At 42.5% G+C, this 23,441-nt stretch overlaps 1 protein-coding gene across 7 annotated transcripts in view; it reads left to right on the forward strand.

Annotated features, from left to right (window-relative positions):
• capn15 (calpain 15) overlaps positions 1 to 23,441 on the forward strand; it is a 305,123-nt gene that overhangs the window by 196,815 nt on the left and 84,867 nt on the right. For 6 of the 7 annotated variants that reach the window (XM_041206519.1, XM_041206518.1, XM_041206515.1 and 3 more), the window contains one exon: positions 17,519 to 19,058. In XM_041206519.1, coding sequence (XP_041062453.1) covers positions 17,541 to 19,058 — 1,518 coding nt within the window. In that variant the 5' untranslated portion in view covers positions 17,519 to 17,540. Of the gene's footprint in view, positions 1 to 14,918; positions 14,938 to 17,518; positions 19,059 to 23,441 lie in introns of those variants that run through there. The other variant, XM_041206516.1, reaches the window with a different exon arrangement.

The raw sequence follows: 23,441 nt of genomic DNA on the forward strand, positions 1-23,441 counted from the left end.
TTGCATCAGTTTTGCCTTCACTTTACTCAGAATATTTTGTGTAACAGCCAGCTGAAGTACTGGTTACCGTCCAAGATCTCTACCCTCCTCTCATTCTGAGCTCTTGTGCTTCCCCAATTTTAATTACTCCCACCACTGGTGGCTGTTCCTTCAGCTGCCTAGGCCTAAGCTCTGGAATTCCCTGTCTAAACCTCTCCACCTCTCTCCCTCTTTCTCCTTTTAAGGCATTTCTTAAAAACCAACCTCACATGTCCCAATATCTCCTAATGTGATGCAAATTTTGTTGTTCTTGTGAAGTGACTTGTAAAGTTTTTGATGGTGCCAGATAAATGCAAGTTGTTGTTGAAGCTCCCATTGTCATCCACTGAAAATATTTGTAGACATTTTGACTGGCTAGATACACTTGCTGTATAAATGCATTTATGTAATCTGTTGTATTGCAAATAAATCCCGACAGGCCAGGCTGAGGTGTAATACATTATACGTTTTTACATATTTATATCTCTCTGAATATCTAAAGGTCTTCTAACCTGATTTAATTAGTGTGTTTGTGCACATGTATACAGTTCTGGGAGCTTCCATCCTATAAGTTAATTGGTGCCATAAATTGATGGTTTTAGGAAATGGAATAATATAACTACATTTGTATAATCGGTTACTTTTGTTTAATCGAACCAGATTTAAAAAGGTCACTGTTATAAATTCCTGTTTCAGATCCTGTCTCCCCTTTGGGCCTGTTTATTAATCCATCCCTGTCATTTTTTAAACAAAGCAATAGGTTACAATATCCTTATGACAGTTAATTACTTCAATGTCCTTCAGATGATATGTTAAATTAAGGCCCTGGTTTTTTTTATTCATTCTTCGGATGTGGGTGTCTTTTGCAAGACCCATATTTTTTGCCCATCTCTAATTGCCGTTAAGAAGATGGTGGTGAATCACTTCCTTGCAACTTAGTGGCTTGCTAGGCTGTTTGAGGCCAGTTAAGAGTCTGCCACATTGCTGTTGGCCTGCAGTCACATAGGCCAGGACGGGTAGGAACAGTAGATTTCCTTCTTTGAAAGACATTAGTGAACTTGATGGGTTTTTATGAAAATCTATTAGTTTCATGGTTACCATTACTGATGCCAGTTTATTATTCCACATTTATCTAATTAATTGAATTTAAATTCCCTAGCTACCATATGATTTGAAATCATGTTACCAGATTATTATTCTTGGCCTCGGGTTTTTATTAGCCCAGTAACATGACCACTATGCTTCTGTAATCCATCTGCCTGCTCAGGTTGGCAGTAGAGATTGCATGATACTATTTGAAAAACAGGATGTTCTCCCATATCCTGACCAGCATTCCTTCCTGTGCCAACAATATCAAAGAACAGATTAGCCGGTCATTTAATGGTTAGTTCAGGGATCTTCCTGCGTTCAAAATGACTGCTGTTTTTGCCTCCATAAGTCACTGTACTTCAGAATAAATTATTGTACATGAAGCAATTTGAAATGTTTAAAGAGACATGATGAGGTGCAATGTTTCTTTTAAGATCAAAAGCAAATGCTATTTTCTCCATAGATCAGAAAGAATAGAGAATTCTCACTGTTCTAGAACACAATTCTAGATATTTGGAGTGAGAATGCCCTTAATTGGAAGTGCCCACCTACCAGAAAATGTTTAGTTTCCAATAAGCTTCAGCAATTTTGCTATGTAACATTGAGCATTGGCTGTAGAAGGGACACTCATTATAGTCAATGTTACATAATTAATAATGTTTGCTTTTCTGTATGGATTTTAGCAAGACTTTTGAAAGTGCCTCATGTGGCAGACTGTCCAGAATACCAGAATTAAAAGGCCTAAGGGCAGGTGGCAAAGTTGACTCAGTGGCAGAAGTGAAGGGTAATAGTCGACAAGGTTCTACAGGCCTCAACACTTTGTGCCTAACTTTTCTTGGCATATATCAATGATTTAGACATAATTATGCCTCCTAAATTTAAAAAGTTTGTGAATGATACAAAAATTGATCATCACTGTCGAAAAAAGCTGAATACTGCAAGAATATATTAATGGGCTGGTCAAGTGGGCAGAAAAGGGGAGCTTATGCTAGACTAAAAAACACTGATTAGGCCGCAGCTAGAATACCGCATACATTTCTAGTCATCACATTACAAGAAGGATATGATTGCACGAAGATGTTGCAAGGAATGGAGAATTTTAGCTATAGAAATATAGAAACTAGGAGCAGGAGTAGGCCATTCAGCCCTTCGAGCCTGCTCCCCCATTCAATATGATCTTGGCTGATCCTCTATCTCAATGCCATATTCCCACTTTCTCTCCATACCCCTTGGTCCCCCTAACATCCAAAAATTTATCAATTTCTTTCTTGAATATACTCAGTGATCCGGCCTCCACAGCCGTCTGTGGTAGAGAATTCCACAGGTTGACCACCCTCTGAGTGACGAAATATTTCCTCATCTCAGCCCTAAATGGCTTGCCCTGTATTCTGAGACAATGGCCCCTGGTTCTAGACTCCATACAGGCCCAGTCGAACCAATCTCTCCTCATATGACAGTCCTGCCATCCCCAGTAGCAGCCTAGTGAACCTTCGCTGCACTTCCTCTATGGCAAGTATATCCTTTCTTAGGTAGTGAAGGTCAAAACTGCACACAGTACTCCATGTGTGGTCTGACCAAGGCCCTGTATAACTGCAGCAAGACATCCCTTCTGAAATCTCCTTGCATTGAAGACCAACATACCATTTGCCTTTCTAATTGCTTGCTGCACCTGCCTATTTACTTTAATTGACTGGTGTACAAGCACTCGGCTGGAATCCAAGATGGACTAAGATGGTCAAAAAAGCCACCCAAGTGTTCATTGAGAAATACTACACCCGCCTTGGCAATGATTTCCACACCAACAAAAGGGTCTGCGAGGAGTTTGCCACCATCCCCAGCAAGAAATTTTGCATCACAATTGCAGGGTATGTGACACACTTAATGAAGCGTATTCAGCATGGGCCTGTCAGAGGCATCTCTATCAAACTGCAGGAAGAAGAGCAGGAGAGGAGGGATAACTGTGTCCCAGAGGTTTCCACTCTGGATCAGAGATGATTGAGGTGGACCCAGATACCAAGGAGATGCTGAAGCTGCTGGACTTTGGCAGCTTGTCCAATCTGCAGGTCACACAGCCTTCAGTAGGAATGGCTTTCAGGACTCCAAGGATCTAAAATTATTTGTAGCACAATGCTCTCAATTAAAAAAGACACTCAGATCCCTTTGTACATCCACATTTCTGAATATATCACCATTTAAATAATACTCTGCCTTTCTGTTTTTCACACCAAAGCATATAACTTCACATTTATCCACGTTATACTGCACCAGCCATGTATTTGCCCACATGCATAACTTGTCTAAATCGCCCTGAAACCTCTCCAAATCACCCTGAAACCTCAATGAGGCCTCTAAGGAAGGATTTGATAGGCTGGGGTTGTTTTCTTTGGAACAGAGGAGGCTGAAGGAAGATTTAATTGAAGAGTATAAAATGGAGTGGCCTAGATACGCCCTTCCTATCCATTCTACTTGCAAAGAGGTCAATAGTCGGGGTTATAGAGTTAAACCAGAAGGATTAGAGAGGAGTTGAGAATATTTTTCATGGTCTGGAACTCACTGCCTGAAAGGGTGGCAGAGGCAGAAATCCTCATCACAGTTAAAAAAAATTTGATTATGTAGTACTGCAACCTATGAACCAAAAGCTGGAAATTGAGATTAGGTTGGATGACCAGTTTCTCAACTGGCACAGACGTGATGGGTTGAGTGGCCTCCTGCTTTGCTGTAAATCTTCTATGTTTCAATGAAATTCATCTCCTAAAACAAGTTGCTGGATTTTTCTCTCTGACTGCACAGGCAAGTATCAACACTGTTTCTCAGACAGGAAATCCTACTTTATCAACATGTAAAACACTGCAAAACATCCAAACACACATGTGTGGTACCTTATCATGCCTTCATGGTGCCCCAAGGCATTTTGTAGCCTTTTTGAAGTCACTGTTGTTACTAGAGAAACACAAGAACCAATTTGTGATGAGCAAGGTCTCATGAATAACAAATGCGATTGACTAATTGTTTTTTAATTTGCCTGCATTTCCACAGTTGCCAGCCTAGGCGAATTTGGCAGGTTTACTTTGGTGTTGTCACTGACTGAGTGAAGGCAGCATGTCAGCAACCAGTGGCACTAACCAGGCACAAAACAATATAAAAGGAGCTGACATAATGTGGGATTTTTAAAATCTTTTTATTTTTTAGTCGCTGCCTCGTGTCTGCTCTGTCTCAGCTCCACTAAAATATTGTTACACTACCACCACCCCCAGCCGCTCCCCCCACCTCCCTGCAGAAGTACAATCTTGCAAAATCCAGGGAAGTACACCATGACCTATGGAATTAGAGGAAACTCAGCCTCCCAAATTTTTCGGCCGAGGCCACCTTGTCATTCTTGCATTACAATAGCAGCTCAACAACTGGGTATGTGTGGCCTTGACATCCAGAAATTGAACATATAGCACTTTAGTGAGTGTGATAGCCACTTCCCCCGCAGCATGTACTACTACACACTGATGTTAATAAGGAGCCCATTATGAAGCGGCTGATCCTGTATACTTCAATGCAAAGTGTCTGTGCCTTATCAAGCTTGATAAGTAAAACCCAATCCATCAGCTCTGTGGCTTTTTCAGAGCCTCAGGCACAGTCTTATCTTCAGGTTTTTCTTCAGTTGCAATTGCCCATTGTCACCCAAAAGACATGATGTTCTTGTTTTAAAAACACTGGGGTACTGCACACTGTTATCTGTAGTAATTTTCAACACACACAATCACTGATGGGAATCCAACTATATTTTTGAGAATGCCTGACTGAAAAACCTTAATGGTCAAATCGTAGCTACTCAAATTGTAGATTCTGGTTAAACTTCACATTGTAGAGATTGCAATAATAAACATGAAGTCTGTTTTTCTTCTTGGGTTTTGAAAGATCTGCAGATTGAAAAGCTGCGGTTGAATATTTGGTGTTTCTCCTTCTTGGTGAAATGCCTGGCTCATTCTGTCAAATGGTGTTACTATTGAGAAAGAACATAGCTTGGGGAAAGTAACAGTAAAAGAACATTTCCTAGTCACTTCCCACTGTCTGACTTCATTCATGTCTTTTAAATGGAATGTCGTTAAAACAAGGAGCTTAAAATATTGATGTTTCTGTGCTGTCTCTGACACATTCTCCCTGATATGGACACACACACCCTACCCCTCACATGCTCTAATATTCTCACTAACAAGATATCCAGTTCATGGCGCAAATGTGTAAGTTTAAATCCCACCACACCTGTTTAAATTGTACCTGGGACTGAATTGGGAGGTAGCCATGTTGACTTGTCACTGCACATTTAAGTGCTGCACATCATGAGTGATGAAACTCTGACCATACAGAATTTTGAGTGAACAAACTCATCAGAAATATTCTGAATATTTAGAGCTTAGTATTTAAAGGGTTAAACAACAGCTGCAACAGCCAGTGTTTCCCATTACAATGTGCCGTGTAACTACTTGACCTACCAAATGTAATTTGCCCAGTGCGGATGTACTAATTAAGCCTGGATTTTATGATGTGATCGTTATGATTCAACCACTGCTGGTACATGAACATTATGAAGCTATGTAAAGCATATTTATGTTTAAAGAAGAAGTTTAGGGGGAGAATGAATTTTTGTTCAAACTATTCTGTTCTATAGAAACGAATGATGGCTTTGCCAGATATTTCTTGACTTTTGTCTTTAAAAATCAATTTCTCAGTTAATCTGAAGATCCTCTGGTCTGCTGACAATTGCTGGCAATGACCCTATACAATGTACAACATTGCACAAAGCAGGATGTTGCAATGTAGCTCAGAGCTGCCTGACCACCCCCCAGCCCCCAGCCCTCCCAGCAAATCTAACTACCTGGGCTTACTTGTGCTCTCTTACTTGTGACCCCTTCCATGGGTCCAGAAGACTTTGAGTTGGAGTCAGACAGGGAACTGTATTTGAGAGTCACCATGTAGGCAAGAAAATTAACCACATTTTGTTAGTCAAAGAAATATCTGGCAGGGTCATTATTCATTAGAAGTAGCAGCACATTGAACGATAGCTACTGCCCCCAATACTTCACAGCAATTTTGATTGAAAGGGATAAAATTCATGAACAAGATGTTGAATTTGATAATGGGATTTTGTGGGGCAGTGGTTAATACATGGCTGTCTGGGGAATGCATCTAAATCTAGTCCAGGCTGACCGGATGGAAGATTTGTTAATCTGATGAACTAGGTAAACCTCAACTCGGGTGGATTAACACCCAGCAAAATATGGAGCTGCCAGTAAAACTACAATAATATGGAAGGGAAGCAGCATATAATTGTTGGATGAGTTCTATATAAGCATAGTATATAATGAAAGTAGTGGTGCTACTGAGCCACTCTTGGTGATGACATAGCTGCTAGACTGGGTCTGTAGCAGGTGGTGAGAGATCAACAAGAGGGAAAAACATGCTTGACCTCATCCTCACCAACCTGCCTGCCGCAGACACATCTGTCCATGACAGTATTGGTAGGAATGACAGTCTCACAGTTGTTGTGGAGAAGAAGTCCCGCCTTCACATTGAGGATACCCTCCAGTATGTTGTGTTGCACTACCACTGTGCTAAATGGGATAGATTTCAAACAGATCAAACAACTCAAGACTGGGTATCCATGAGGTGCTGTGGGCCATCAGCAGCAGCAGAATTGTACTCGAACACAATCTGTAACCACATGGCCTAGCATATCCCCCACTCTACCATTGTCATCAAGCCAGGGGTTCAACCCTGGTTCAATGAAGAGTGCAGGTCGGCATGCCAGGGGTAGCACCAGACATACCTAAAAATGAGGTGTCAACCTGGTGAAGCCATAACAGAGGACTATTTGTGTGCCAAAAAGCATAAGCAGTAAGTGATAGACAGGGCTAAGCGACCCCACAACCAACAGATCAGATCTAAGCTCTGCAGTCCTGCCACATCCTGACGTGAATGGTGGTGGATAATGAAACAACTCACTGGAGGAGGAAGCTCCACAAATATCCCCATCCTCAATGATGGAGAAGCCCAGCACACAGAAGTGCTTAGTGGATGATCCATCTTGGCCTCCTCCGGAGGTCCTCAGCATCACAGATGCCAGTGTTCAGCCAATTCGATTCACCCCACATGGTATCAAGAAACAGCTGAAGGCATTCGATACTGGAAAGGCTTTGGACTCTGACAATATTCCGGCAATAGTACTGAAGACTTGTACTCCAGAACTTGACAGGCCCCTAGCCAAACTGTTCCAGTACAGCTACAACACTGGCATCTATCCAGCTATGTGGAAAATTGTCAGGGTATGTCCTATACACAAAAAGCAGGACAAATGCAACCCGGCCAATTACCGCTCCATCAGTCTACTCTCGATCATCAGTAAAGTAATGGAAGGGGTTATCAACAGTGCTATCAAGTGGCACTTGCTTAGCAATAACCTGCTCCCAGGCGCCCAGTTTGGGCTCTGCCAGGGCCACTCAGCTCCTGACCTCATTACAGCATTGGTTCAAGCATGGACTAAAGAGCTGAACCCCGAGGTGAGGTGAGAGTGACTGCCCTTGACATCAAGGCAGCATTTGACAGAGTCTGGCATCAAGGAGCCCTTGCAAAACTCGAGTCAATGGGAATCAGAGGGAAAACTCTCTGCTGGTTGGAGTCATACCTAGCACAAAGGAAAATGGTTGTGCTTCTTGGAAGTCAGTTTTCTCAGTTCCAGGAGGAGTTCCTCAGGGTATTGTCTTTGGCCCAACCATCTTCAGCTGCTTCATCAATGACCTCCCTTCCGTCATAAGGTCAGAAGTGGGGATGTTCGCTGATGATTGCACTATGTGCAGCACCATTCGCGACGACTCAGATATGGAAGCACTCCATGTCCAAATACAGTAAGACCCGGACAGTTTCCAGGCTTGGGCTGACACGTGGTAAGTAACATTCGTGCCACACAAATTTCAGGCAATGTCTACCTCCAACAAGAGAGAATCCAATCATTGCCCCATGATGTTCAATGGCATTACCATCACTGAAGCTCCCACTATCAACATCCTGGGGGTTACCATTGACCAGAAACTGAACTGCACTAGCTATATAAATACAAGAGCAGGCCAGAGGCTAGGAATCATGCAATGTGTAACTCAACTCCTGACTCCCCAAAGCCTGTCCAACATCTACAAAGCACAAGTCAGGAGTGTGATGGACTACTGTCCAGTTGCCTGGATGAGTGCAGCTCCCACAACACTCAAGAAGCTCAGCATCATCCAGGACAAAGCAGCCCACTTGACTGGCACCACCTCCACAAACATTCACTCCCTCCACCACCGACGAACAGTAGCAGCAGTGTGTACCATCTACAAGATGCACTGCAGGAATTCACGAAGGCTTCTTCTTCAGCATCTTCCGGACCACTAGCATCTAGAAGGCCAAGGGCAGCAGTTAGGAAAACCACCACCTGGAAGTTCCCCTCCAAGTCACTCACCATCCTGACTTGGAAATATATCACCATTCCTTTAATGTTGCTGGGTTAAAATCCTGGAACCCCCTTCATAACAGCACTGGGGGTGTACCTACACCACATGAACTGCAGCAGTTCAAGAAGGCAGCTCAGCATCACCTTCTCAAGGGCAACTAGGGATGGGCAATAAATGCTGGCCTAGCCAATGAAGCGCACATCCCGAGAATGAATTTAAAAAAGATTTCCTTTTATTATTCCTGCAGTGTGTGAGCATTCATTGGCCCTATTTCTTGCTATATTGCACTACGCTTGGTGTCTTAATGGATCAAAAGGGGAGGGTTGTGAAAACTGGGGAAGGAGTGGTTGGGGTGAAGGAACCCCAAATACTCCTGGTGCTTAAAGCCCCAAGAATTCGTAATTGGACTGCGCTTCAACCTAGTGTTTAGTTAGTGTGAGTCACTTTGACAAAGCGCCCACAAATTGGCAGGAATTAAACTCCAGCGTGGCTGATGACAGCAGAAATATTACACTGATGGAGTGAACAGGATACACAGTCTGTGATTGCCAAGCCATAACCTACCCAGTAAGCTCAAGCAACTCTAACCTATGTGCAATTATTTCTTCTTCAGTAGTTTTTTGTGTTCGAATTTTATGGATTTAGAAAGGTTTTAATGTTGCCTCATTCTTGAATAAAGTAGAATACTGTTGTATTAACAACTTGAGATATTTACAAATTAATCTGAGTGTTCATTTAAACTTTTCATGTAATTTGAGATTCAGTGGTACATAAATCGAAGATAGAAAGCTTAGGCCTCTGCAATAGGGGGTGAAGTTGGGGTTCTGGATATCGGAGAGTTAGAAGGAGCTTTACATTTGTACCTAACTGTACTACATCTGACCTGGAAATACTCCTTATTGACAAAGGATCCCAGAAGTTGAAAGAAGTGTCCTGTTTCCTAACTTTGACATTGTGTTGAGAAGTGGGTAACATTTCCCCCAAGAAATTTGAGTTTGAGCTGCCCTATGTTAGTTTGCACATGGGCTGAAATTCCTTAATTTTTTCCATCAGCTTGGGCTGAGTTTGAATCCAGCTGCCAAGGTGAAAGAACTGTATCATACACCATTCAGTCCCTTGCCCATTCCTTGATTTGAAAGTGGAGGACAAACAGAAATTGAACCTCGACTGTGCACCCTATGTTTCAGATGAGGATTGGCATACCCCACTGTAATGGCAGTGCTCCAAGGAACTAAGATTTCCTTATACTGTTGGTACTCTTTGACAAACTAGCCTTGACACCTCAATGTCTTAGTGTGAAATTCTGTACTGGTATACATAAGTTTTGTTTGATTGAAATCAAAATTTGCATAAAATATACAACTCGCAGAAAATAAAATTAGAAACTTGGACAAGTATCTGAGAAAAAAAGAATGAGGACTACTTATACCCAGAATTTCAATCTGCCCGTTTTTAGTTTCTGTAGTTCTACATATGGAGTGTGATAATATTTAACAAGGATGTCATTTGCATGAACACAATTATATTTTTATGATTTTCTTTTAAGAGAGTACTGAATAGGGAAAAGTGGGAGTCCTTAGGAACTCCCCATCCACACCTTCACAGATCTAGGGACCCCAAAAAAGCATCAGTTGTACACCTATCAGCCCAGCAAGAAAGAACCTGTTTGTGTTGACTCACTTTGGATACAGTTCCAGTGGTACTGTACCTGATCCAAAATAGATGTGCTTCATCTGTGATCTTAGGTACTGAGCATCAGCAGGTTATTCAACTATGAAAGTCATGGATTGATGCATACAGAGGCAGTAGTATTTGAATCTAAAGAAAAGAAATGTAAAACTACGTTGTGAAATTCCAATTGGTAAAGGCACAACTTGGTGTGACTGTATCGATCTTGGCTTTGGTCTCTGGCCTCTGCTCAGTCCATTGTACTATAGTTGCTGCCATAATGAACTTCAGCATTGTCCCTTAGTAGAAGCCCTGCCCCATTCTGCTTTGATGTCCGCACACATGCAATTTCCAATCGCTTACTGGATTGCAGCCAGGAGTAGTGGCCTTGGCTAACTTTGCTTTTCCTTTATCTCTCATCTAGGACACTGACACAAATTAGATATCAAACCCAAGCCCTCTCCCCCAACTTCATGCACCCTTTTACATTCTGAAAGGGCCAGATGGCGCACCTGCATAAAAGCCTCATTGCCACATGGGCTAAACATTCCATTACTCAGGAACAGTGCTGGAACATAAACAAGACCATCCTGCTCCCACTGTTGACACAGGGATGTAGCAGCAACAACATTAGGGCATTTACAGCAATAGAACCGAACATAACTCATTTTCCAAGCTGTCATTCACAGCCATTTTCTTTGGTCACAGGAGGGCTGAGGGTTAGTGGCTGATGGAATCCTGCCCCAACCATCCGGAATCTGTATGGTCAGAATTGGAAGTTCCAAATGCTGCTGCGTTCTTCAACTGTTATGCTAGGCTGCCTGCATTCATCAATTGACTGCTGTGCTCCTCAACCCTTGCCGCTTGACTGTTGCGTTCTTTAACCATTGCCGCTAGGCTGCTGTGCTCTTCAACCATTGCTGCTAGGCTGCTGCATTCTTCAACCATTGCCGCTGGGCTGCTGTGCTCTTCAACCATTGCCGCTAGGCTGCTGTGCTCTTCAACCATTGCCGCTAGGCTGCTGTGCTCTTCAACCATTGCTGCTGGCTGCTGCATTCTTCAACTGTTGCAGCTAGGCTGCTGCGTTCTTCAACCATTGCCGCTAGGCTGCTGCGTTTTCAACCATTGCTGTGAGGCTGCTGCATTCTTCAACCATTACTGCGCTCTTCAACCTTTGCTGGTAGGCTACTCAGCCCTGTATTTGAAATGGAGCATTTAAAGAACAGTAGTTTTTTTTGAACTACTCCAAAATCATTTGAATGGTGAGTAAAGAGGAAGGAAGATGGATTTGCAGTTATATAGCACCTTGCATGACCTCAGGATGTCCCAAAGTACTTAATCAATGAGATTGTTTTGAAATGTCATTTTTGTAGTAGAGGAAATACAGCAGCCAATTTGCACATTGCAAACTCCCACAAGCAGCGAAGTGATAATGGCCAGATTATCTGTTTTTGAGAGTGCAACACTCCTTCAGTGTTGCACAGGATTGTTAGTCTGGATCAAAAACAGAATTACCTGGAAAAACTCAGCAGGTCTGGCAGCATCGGCGGAGAAGAAAAGAGTTGACGTTTCGAGTCCTCATGACCCTTCGACAGAACTTGAGTTCGAGTCCAAGAAAGAGTTGAAATATAAGCTGGTTTAAGGTGTGTGTGTGGGGGTCGGAGAGATAGAGAGAGAGAGAGGTGGGGGGGGCGGTGTGGTTGTAGGGACAAACAAGCAGTGATAGAAGCAGATCATCAAAAGATGTTAACGACAATAGTACAATAGAACACATAGGTGTTAAAGTTAAAGTTGGTGATATTATCTAAACGAATGTGCTAATTAAGAATGGATGGTAGGGCACTCAAGGTATAGCTCTAGTGGGGGTTTTTTTTTATATAATGGAAATAGGTGGGAAAAGGAAAATCTTTATAATTTATTGGGAAAAAAAAGGAAGGGGGAAACAGAAAGGGGGTGGGGATGGGGGAGGGAGCTCATGACCTAAAGTTGTTGAATTCAATATTCAGTCCGGAAGGCTGTGAAGTCCCTAGTCGGAAGATGAGGTGTTGTTCCTCCAGTTTACGTTGGGCTTCAGTGGAACAATGCAGCAAGCCAAGGACAGACATGTGGGCAAGAGAGCAGGGTGGAGTGTTAAAATGGCAAGCGACAGGGAGGTTTGGGTCATTCTTGCGGACAGACCGCAGGTGTTCCGCAAAGCGGTCGCCCAGTTTACGTTTGGTCTCTCCAATGTAGAGGAGACCACATTGGGAGCAACGAATGCAATAGACTAAGTTGGGGGAAATGCAAGTGAAATGCTGCTTCACTTGAAAGGAGTGTTTGGGTCCTTGGACGGTGAGGAGAGAGGAAGTGAAGGGGCAGGTGTTGCATCTTTTGTGTGGGCATGGGGTGGTGCCATAGGAGGGGGTTGAGGAGTAGGGGGTGATGGAGGAGTGGGCCAGGGTGTCCCGGAGGGAGCGATCCCTACGAAATGCCGATAGGGGGGATGAAGGGAAAATGTGTTTGGTGGTGGCATCATGCTGGAGTTGGCGGAAATGGCGGAGGATGATCCTTTGAACGCAGAGGCTGGTGGGGTGATAAGTGAGCTCAAGGGGGACCCTATCATGTTTCTGGGAGGGAGGAGAAGGCGTGAGGGCGGATGCGCGAGAGATGGGCCGGACACGGTTGAGTCTGGATTCTTGCTCAAGCCTCTGGAGGGAACTTGAAGCCATAACCTTCTGACTCACAGGCAAGAGCCAGGACGCTGCAAGCTGATGTATCCCACTTCTTATAGGGATATACTATTCTTCTCTCTTTCACACTCACTCGCTCTCACCGGCACACACTGGAGCTGATATAACTTTACAGTTAACATGACTGATTCCAAACCAAGTCAAAATGCAATTTGAAAACCTTGGTTTAACCTGGCCCCCATCAGTAACTTTTGAGAATTTAGGTGTGTGGGTGTCATTTTCTAGACTTACTGTTGCAAGATTGTAGTAGTCCTGCACAACAGATGCAGCATCCTGGCAATCGTAGCCCTCCATCATTTGGAACTTAATTTCCAGAAGCATGGGGATACCAGCTGGTATCAGATACTTGCATTTAGTTCAGTGAAATTTCTGTCTTAAAATGGTATTGCAGGGAAACACACACCTTCGAAACGGAGAGCAATGCAGCTGAGAGTGAGGATCCATTCTGGTGTGCTCCCTCCTGTATGTCTAGCTTTATTCATTGGAACCCTTCGGTTGTTATTATCACTTAGTTAATAATTCTAGATGTTTTTTTAAATGGGCTGTTTAAAACTATGCAAAGTTCAGAGGGCAGAAGTTAATCAGAGATTAGATTGATACCCAGTGTTCAGTCTGAAACTCTACTACTGCGTTTAGAGAATTAAAGAGTTAAGTAGAAAGAGTACTGGCATATTAAACAAGTTAACCAGGAAGTGTTTTCATGCAGTTGCGATCATGTTTCCATTGCTGCCTCTCAGGCTAAAAACAACCTACACATTCTATGTAAATTGGAAAGCAAATGATCTGAAGTGTGCTGTGTGAAATTGTTACATATTTGAGGAGAGCAATTAACAGTGAGGTAAGTTCTCCCTGTGATGGATACTTTGGTGAGAAGATTGTGCTAGAGGTTGAGTTTGCTGCATTGAGTTTTGCTTCAGGTCCCAGTGAACTATAGAATGAGGAACAACTTTGTTATAATTTATTTGCAGAAAAGTAACAATTTTACCATCTATTTCCTTTTTTACTGCTCCTCACCCCTTGGATCTTTTAGCCAGCTCTTTGCCCACAAAATCAGAGACTGCAGGGCTCAAAATAGTGACTCTGTGTTGTTAGCTATGGCGATCACCTTTAACGGCTGATAAGATCTGATTTTATTTTATTTTTGATCTATTATGGTCTGAGAGCAGTCAGCACAGGTACAGCAATTCGGGACATTTTGCATTGCTCCTCCAACAAGGGTAGGAGTATGAAGAATTTCGATAGAGTAGATAAGGAGAGAGGGTCAGTAACCAAGATGACACAGATTAATGATAATCGCAAAAGAACCAGAGCGGAGATGAAGAGAAATATTTTACACAGTGAATCGTTTATGATCTGGAATGGACTGTCTAAGAGAGTGGTGGAAACAGTAGTTTTGAAAAGGGAATTGGATAAACGCATAAATTTGCTGGGCTATGAGGAAAGAGCAGGAAGTGTGACTAATTGGATAGCTCTTTCAGGGTAAAAGCAAAAAACTGCAGTTGCTGGAAATCCAAAACAAAAACAAAAATACCTGGGAAAACTCAGCAGGTCTGACAGCATCTGCGGAGAGGAATATAGTTAACGTTTCGAGTCTGCATGACTCTTCAACAGAACTAAGAAAAAATAGAAAAGGGGTGAAATATAAGCTGGTTTAGGGAGGGGGGGAAGGAGAGCTGGATAGAGGGCCAGTGATAGGTGGAGATTGCCAAAAGATGTCACAGACAAAAGGACAAAGAGGTGTTGAAGGTGGTGATATTATCTAAAGGATATCTAAAGAAAAATAGACCTATCATTGGCCCTCTATCCAGCTCTTCTTGTCCCACCGCCCCCCCTCTTAAACCAGCTTATATCTCACCCCTTTTCTATTTTTCCTTAGTTCTGTTGAAGAGTCATGTGGACTGGAAACGTTAACTGTGCTCCTCTCCACAGATGCTGCCAGACCTGCTGAGTTTTTCCAGGTATTTTTGTTTTTGTTTTGGATTTCCAGCATCCGCAGTTCTTTGCTTTTATCTTAGTGTTTAATTGACTACCACTTCTCTTCAAGGAATGCCTACCTTGAAGAACTTTTGCCCTTCTCTCTGTCAGGATTTTCATATCTCTCTTTTGCCTTGTTCACCTTCATTGCTTTCCATTTCTCTCCTGGTGTTTGACAACGTGTTTACTAAAACCCGCTTTCACAGCCATATTTCACATTCCTTTAGATAATATCACCACCTTCAACACCTCTTTGTCCTTTTGTCTGTGCCATCTTTTGGTTATCTCCACCTATCACTGGCCCTCTATCCAGCTTTTCTTGTCCCACCACCCCCTTAAACAAGCTTATATTTCACCCCTTTTCTAATTTTCCTTAGTTCTGTTGAAGAGTCATGTGGACTCGAAACATTAACTGTGTTCCTCTCTACAGATGCTGCCAGACCTGCTGAGTTTTTCCAGGTATTTTTGTTTTTGTTTTGCTTTTTCAGGGAGCTGGGACAGGCATGATGCATCATATGGCCTCCTGCTTTGTTGTAAGATTTTATGACTGGTGTACCCAGGTACACTAAAAATGCAGCATAGCAACTGGAGAGCATAAGTCTGTACTTGCGTTGATTCCGACCACAATAGCTTCCATTTATAGATGCCTTTACATAGGAAAAAACATCCCAATGTGCTTTAAAGGAGCATAACTGGAAATTCCTAAACAGAATGGCAAGTGGAGACTCTCAGTCCTTCTAGGCAAGGGAATCGGCTAGTCTCTTCATGCTTAAGAGCTCACCATGTGGGGAATTGGTGACAAGAACCTATTTCCTCCTCCTCATTGTTCTCCCTTGAGGCCTGATTCACATCAACTGGTACCTTACCTAGTTATGCTTTCAGTTGAATTTCAAGACACTGATGAAAAGGAATAAAGCTGCCCTTGTAACTCCTGGATGTAATATTAAGACTAACAGGCTGGAGTGTCTAGTCAGGATGTCTTATCTCAGGGTTGAGTAGATATCAGTAAACAACTAAAATCCAATTCTTGTGATGTCAATCTCAATCCCTCACAATGTTATCGGTTTGTGCTGCAGAACAGCCCTGTCATTTTCAACATCCCTCCACATCTACAGAGCTGCGAGAATACAATGCTATCTGAAATTAATGTTCAAGGAGATGAGGAGAGGAATGATGGGCAGCATCGTGTACATTATCAGTCAAACTTGGAGAGTCTTCCACTGCCCTGGATATTCCTCATTTGGCTTGTGTTCATTAGATTGATTTTTGTAATAGAGAGAACCTGCTAAATAATGTTTGTTTTGGACACTACAAGGCCGATGAGCACATATTGGCAATAAAACAGACCTTCTAATGAGAGGTCACAATCTGAAACGATAACTGTTTCGCTGTCCACAAATGCTGCCAGACCTGCTGAGTATTTCCAGGATTTCCTGTTTTTATTTCAGATTTCCAGCATCTGCAGTATTTTGCTTTTGGGTTAGTGCAAAAACCAGCTCTGAATATTCTGAAGCATGAACCCATTTGTTGCAGAGCTTAATCAGTGATGATCCACTATGAATGCAAATATTTTACCAAAAGGATGAGTCAGATGTTTAAAGTTGTTGCTTCACAGTAATAAATTCTTCTTGGACTGCATAGCACTAGGTTTAGCTTACTGGCCAATTATACGCTATTGCTGGGAAGGAAAAGAGAATCACTTTAGAATAGTAAATGTGCAATTTGAGCTTTATTAGCCTCCAATTAAGATAACTGGTAGGCAATATTCCTGCTTTAATCTTCTGAAGGGTTGTGAATGAACAAACCTGCAGTCTTTTCCTCTCCTTTAAACACACACACCTTAGGGAGATAGTGGACAGTCATTTTTATTTTCATGAGTGCCTTGACACGTTCAACTTGTTTGTTCATATCCCATGTACCAATGTTCTCACTAGGGCAAGCCTGTTGAATTTTATTTCACGATGTTTGTTGTAAATGTAGCTGCTCCACCTGTAATGATGGCATTGAGAACTAGTGCATGGAGTTTTTGTTTCAAGCTGCTCATTTGAGTGTCTGAGCCATGAATGAATGCTCCTTTAACCATTGACTTGGGAGTCTGCCTGTGTGGTATACCTGATAATGCTGAAGGATATTAGCACAGGCTGCTCTGGTGGCTCAGTTGGTAAGCTCACTGCTGTCTGTGGAACTGGCCATAATGGTCTCAGCCGAGATTTCTGCTCCGTTGGAGTTAGCTGATTTCACATAGGGTTGCCAAGCTGGGGCAATGGAAATGAGCAAAGAGCTGCTGTATTGTCTCATGACCCCTGCTCAAAAGCACAGTGTATGGGTATGTGGAGAGGACAGGATAGGCTCTGCTGGGATGCCCTTGAAGAGCTGGTGGACTCACAGGTGAAGAAAGGCCATTTGAGAGAGGTTATTGGAGGGCTGCTAGTCACTCTGAGATGATAAATATCAGTCCCATGGTCATGGGTCGGGGGGCGTGGTGCAGCAGGGGTAGAGAGTTTTAGGATAATTGAGGATATACTACTCCATTTATTAACCGTTGCTTATCTTTTCTTCCCCCAGTACGCCCCAGTCGCCTAGTGCCATGGCAACAACAAATGAGTGGCCATGTACCCGGTGCACTTTCTTGAATCCCGACATGCTGAGGCAGTGTTCCATATGCGAGGCTCCCCGAGAGAGGCCGGACTTCAATGACATCCTTCGGCTTAGCACAGAAGAGCAGCAGTGGGCCTGCACCCGATGCACTTTCAGGAACTCAATCAACAAGAGCCAGTGTGATGTCTGTGGGTATGCCCAAACCCTTACTCCTGTCACACCTCCTGTTCCCACAACAAATGGACAACCCAAAAATCAGCCAGTTGTGGTCGAACACCGAGGTCCTGCTGCACAGAACTGTGGAAAATCAGCCAATGGTGACATCAATGGCAACTGTTGCAAGAACAGTACACTAGACACTTCCAAAGCTTGGGCCTGCCAACGATGCACACTCCACAACACGCCATCAGCCAACTCGTGTTCAGCATGTGGGGGGCCTCGCAAACTTTCTCTACCTAAGATCCCACCTGAAGCTCTGGTTGTGCCTGAGGTTGTGACCCCTGCTGGCTTCCAGCTGCCCTCAGGCTCGTCATCAGTGACACCCCAGCTTGGTAACTCAACCGAACCAATGGATGCCGATGTGTCGCCAATTCGGGATGCAGCCACAGAGGCTGAGAGTCCAAGGTCTCCAGTTGTCAGTCCGCTGTCACCAATGATCCAGAATAACCCGGTGCCACGAAGCCGCAGAGAGGTGCCACCAGCTGCCAAATTCCAGCCGCCGACTACAGACTCGCCAGCCCTATCTGGCATTATGGTCACCACGTCTACCTCCAGCACCTCGGTTCCAGTGGCCCGAGGTTCTCCCCAGGGACAAGTGAAACCCTCCACAAAATTACAAGAACACTTTTGCACTAAGAGGCTCAGTGTTTTAGATGAGGAAATGGAGTCGTCACCCAGTCAGTGGAAGTGTGCATCTTGCTCTCTCATCAACTCTGCTGCATTGTCGAAATGTGAAGCTTGCAGAACCATGAAAGTTGGAGACATCATAGACCTAACTGGAGAAACTGTGAGGTTCACCCCCTTTAGTCCCTCCAGCCCAGATTTTACCATATGGACTTGTTCAAAGTGCACTCTGAAAAATCCAACTACCGTCCAAAAATGCAGTGCCTGTAGTTCCTCCAAACTCCATGGCTTTCAAGAACATAGTTACACAGAGCGAGGGCCAAGGTGCCCGGACTGTAACATGGAGAAGGGCCTGAATGGGTCTGTGTGCACAACATGTGGGGGCAGGTCTGCAGGAACACGGAAACCCATCAAACTCTTCCCTGTCCAGCCACCTTCATCTCGGGAGAAATCCAATGAGTGGTCCTGTCCTGCTTGCACTCTCCTAAATGACTTAAAGGATAAGCATTGTGCAGCCTGCCACACTCCACAGCAATATTTCACACTGAGGAAAGGCTCAAAGCCATTGAAGAGGCGGGAAAGCATACTTGTGGAAGCACGAAGGAAGACTGATGAGGGGGAGGCCAAGGAGTTGTGGGAAAATATTGTAAAGTTTTGCCAGGAGGTAAGCCCGATTAGTAAAATGAGCATATAGTGATGCAGGTAGACTCCAATGGTATACTGCTACTTGTAACACTTTAGCCAACTATATACTGAGTAGATTTGTGAATGAGCCAATTTGCAGCAGCATTGCAGTTACCCATTGAGCCCCTGAACAAGCTTCCTTCTCTGATTCAAAGGAACATCAAAACATGAAGAGGCCATTCAGCTCCTCGAGCCTATTGCTCCACTCAGATAATGACTGATCTGTACCTCAACATTTACCCATCTCCTTAACAAAAATCTGTCAATCACGGTTTGGAAATGTTAAAATTGATCCCCTGCCTCAACAGCTTTTTTCTTGGAAAAGTGAGTTCCAGATTTACACTTTGTGTGAAGAATTGTGCCTTGACATCACTCTTGAATAACCTAGCTTTAATTTTAACTTCATGCTCCTTTGCTCTGGACTCCCCGCCCCCCTTTCCCCAAGTAGGAGTGGTTTCTCTCTCTACCCTGTCAAATCTTTAATCATAAACAACTCAAGGGAATACAAGCCTCATCTATGTGTTAATCTATCCTTAATTACAGTACATAGCCAGTAAATAGTCAGTAAAACTAGTCAGCAAACCTAATATTGGTCATTTGACGAAATGCATTGAAGAGGGATATTGGGGCCTTTAACCAAAGTAAACCATCAATAGTTGGTATCTGTTTTCTAGATGGGGGAAGCATGATTGAGTTGCAACACCATTCTTTATTTTTTGTACTGGGTAACACAACCTAGCAAGTCTTTTATTGGTATAATACCTAGACTTTGATTTATTTTGTATAGCTAATAATTGTCTAGCTATGTCCCATCCTAACCTGTTCCATGTGTGATATACTAAGAATAATGAAGGCATGAGATATACAACAGTAATATACCTAAGGGCTTCAGAGGATTTCGTGTAGTGAAGATTGAGCAGTTTAGAAATTCTCTCCGAACTCAGGTTTGTAAAGCTGTTTTAGGAGTTTGGTTGCAAAATTATCAGGTGACATAAGGTGTAGAGCATTGCTAATTTTAGTGAAACTAATGCTATAAAATCCAAAAAGAAAAACATACATTTATATAGTCCTTTTCATGATCACCGATAGTCACAAAATGATTTACAGTCATTGAAATACATTTGTCATGTGTTTGCTATGGCAGCAGATTTGTACACAGCAAACTCCCATAACAGCAATGTGACAATGACCAGTAATTTGTAATGTTGATTGAGGGATAAATATTGGCCAGGACACCAGGGATAACTCCCCTGCTCTTCTTTGACAATAGTGCCGTAGGATCTTTTGCATCCATACGAGCAGGCAGATGCGGCTTCGGTCTAATGTCTCATCAGAAAGACAACACCTCCAACAATGCAGCATTCCCTCAATACTGCACTTAAGTTTCACTGTAGTTTTTTTGTGCTCGATTCCTGGGACTTGAACCCAGAACCTTATGACTTAGAGATGAGAGTGCTACCCACTGAACAACAGCTGACCCTTAGTGCAAAATCACTCCCCTGCTTCACAGTGAGAATTCTATCCTTTGGTTCACCTACTTTCTGTACTTGTATTAGGAAAGATTTATAAAGATGGTTAAGGTGTAACCTGTCCTTGGGCCAACATCTCTGAACCATGCTATAAAAGTGACTTAACACTGGCTCTACTTCTGAATAATTCTCACAGTTGCACACTGTATTGAACTGATCAATACTGGCTGAGTAATATATCAGTGACTAGAACCAAGGGAAGAATGGTGATCCTGTTAATGCAGTCTAGTGTTACATGGAGCATGACCAGCCCAGATCAATCAGTTGAATAAACATCTTTTTATTTTGAATCTAAAAGCCCTGTTTAGATGTTAGGTTTACTTATTTTGCTATTATTAAAGCTGCTGCAGACAACAGTCATCATTATTTGCAACATTTTCAGCCTGTTTCAGCAACAGCCCTATAAAGCCTGGAGTGTTGGAGAGCCTTAACCAATTCTACCAGGCCAATTTCAGAAACAGTTTTTGCTGTTTTTCTGTTGCCTTGAATTCTCAGTTGGCACATCCTCAGCCTCTGTCCCGTACTCTGATGTAACTTCCCAATAGCTGAATGGATGAAAGAAAGAAAAACTTGCAAATTCTATCTGATTATCCCTAGGCACATTACACCAGTGAAGTACTTTTATGAAAGTATTTTATTTGTCTAACCTGCCTTGTGGTAGCAATTTCCACATTCTAACCATTCTGTGTGTAGAGAAGCGTCTCCTGAAATCCCTATTGGGTTTATTAGTGACTATCTTATATTTATGGCCCCTAGTTCTGGTCTGCCCCAAATGGGAATAACTTCTCCATGTCTATCTTATCAAACCCTTTCATTGTCTCAAAGTCTTCTATCAGGTCACACCCTTGATTTTGTCTTTTCTAAAGAAAAGGGCCCAAGTCTTTTCTGTCTTTCCTGATCAGTGTCACCTCTCAGGTCTGGTATCATTCTAGCAAATTTTTTGTGCCTTCCCTGGAGACCAGAACTGCTCACAGCCTTATCAAGGTTCTACACAGATTTAGCATAGCTTCTTTGCTTTTCAACTCTGTAACTCTGGAAATGAACTCCAGTGCTTAGTTTGTTTTTTATGGTCTTATTAGCCATTAGCCATCCACCCCTCCCTTCAAAATTTGGAGTCATCTGCAAATTTTGAAATTGTATTTCCAATTCCCAACTCATTTATTTAAATGGTGAACAACAGTGTTCCCAACTGATCCATGTGGAACAGCACTTCCGCCATTTGCCAATCTGTGTTAGTACCTTTAACCCCTAATCTCTGCTTTCTGTTTTATTTTCTGCATTCTATCCATTCAGCTACTGGTCCCTTGACTACACATGCTCTCACCTTGTCATTACTCTACCAATTGGTATCTTATATGGAGAAATTTGGAAATACAAATATATCTACTGTTTCACCATTATTTAGCTTTACCAAAGAATTCAGTAATGTTGATCATGCATGACCTTCCTTTTTGGAAACTGTGCTGTCTTTATTGTATTTTCAGTTTCTAGATGTTTTTCTGATTTTTAAAGATTTGTTAATGGGAAATGAGCGCCACTGGCAAGGCCAGCATTTATTTGCCCATGTTCTATTCCTGAAATCCAGCTGGCGTAGGATGGTAATGGAGCCAATCTTTACCCAGTGTTACATTTATTTACAGAGTGAAACACTACAAGCATATCCCTCTTAATTCAACTACTCCCAGCTTCAGTGACTGTCTCTATATATGTGCTCAAGTAAAACCCAATTAATACCCTCCACCTACATATAATTAAACACAATTTATCTACAATTAACAGCACATCCCTAATTGCCCATGAAAAGGCTTCTTAACAAATGACTTACTTGGCTGTTTCAGAGGGCATTTACAAGGCAACTACATTGCTGTGGGCCTGGAGCCATGTGTAGGTTAGACCTGGCAAGGTCTTCCCTAAAGAGCAATCACGAACCATGTGGGTTTTTAAGACTGTTCAATAGTTTTATGGTCACCATTACTGATAGTAGCTTATTATTCCTAAATTATTTAATTAAATGAATTTAAATTCCTGAGCTGCCATTATAGATTTTGAACTCATGTCTTCTCATTATTAGTCCAGTAGCATAACCACTATGCCACCATTCTCAATTGTGTAAGGATTCCATTATCTTTCCCACCAGCAACATTAAGCTAACTGGTTTGTAGCTCCCTAAACTTGATAAATCTTTTTTTATATATAGGAATCACGTAAACTCTCTACTAATTTTCTTGCACTATTCCATTCTCTAATGAATGTTTATAAATATGTAACAGTGCCTCTGCTATCTCTTCCCTAGCTTCCTTGAATATGTCCGATACTATCCATCTCGACCAGGGACTTTATCCTTTCTAAGTTTGGTGATCAAATATCCCTCCTTTTCTTTCCTTAATGTCTTTAGAAGAGAGTGTCAAAAGTGATATAATATCATGTCCACTGTGCTAGTTTCGCTGGGACATGCCAGATCAATGTTCTCTTTTAATATTTCTACAAAGTCATTATTAATATAAAGCTGATAACATTAATGTAACTTTATCAGAATGTTCAACATATTTAGCTTCATGACTATTTGATAATACAAATATTTATTTGTTGAAGAAAAGGTTCCCATTTCTAAGTTGTTACAATGGGATTGGAGCTGTGAAAGGGAAGAGAAGGGTAAGAGGACCCAGATCTTCCACACGATATCAGCAAACAAGTTTCTATGGGATACTAAAGAAAAATGTGATTAGCCTAAAGGTGAATCTATTCTTGGGAGCTGTTGGTTAATACCAACCAAGCCTGCAGGTTGAGAGGAGGGAATCCAGCCATAAAATATACATATTGAGGTTTTGAGAATC

Source organism: Carcharodon carcharias, chromosome 15 (assembly GCF_017639515.1).
Source record: "Carcharodon carcharias isolate sCarCar2 chromosome 15, sCarCar2.pri, whole genome shotgun sequence".
Classification (NCBI taxonomy): domain Eukaryota; kingdom Metazoa; phylum Chordata; class Chondrichthyes; order Lamniformes; family Lamnidae; genus Carcharodon; species Carcharodon carcharias.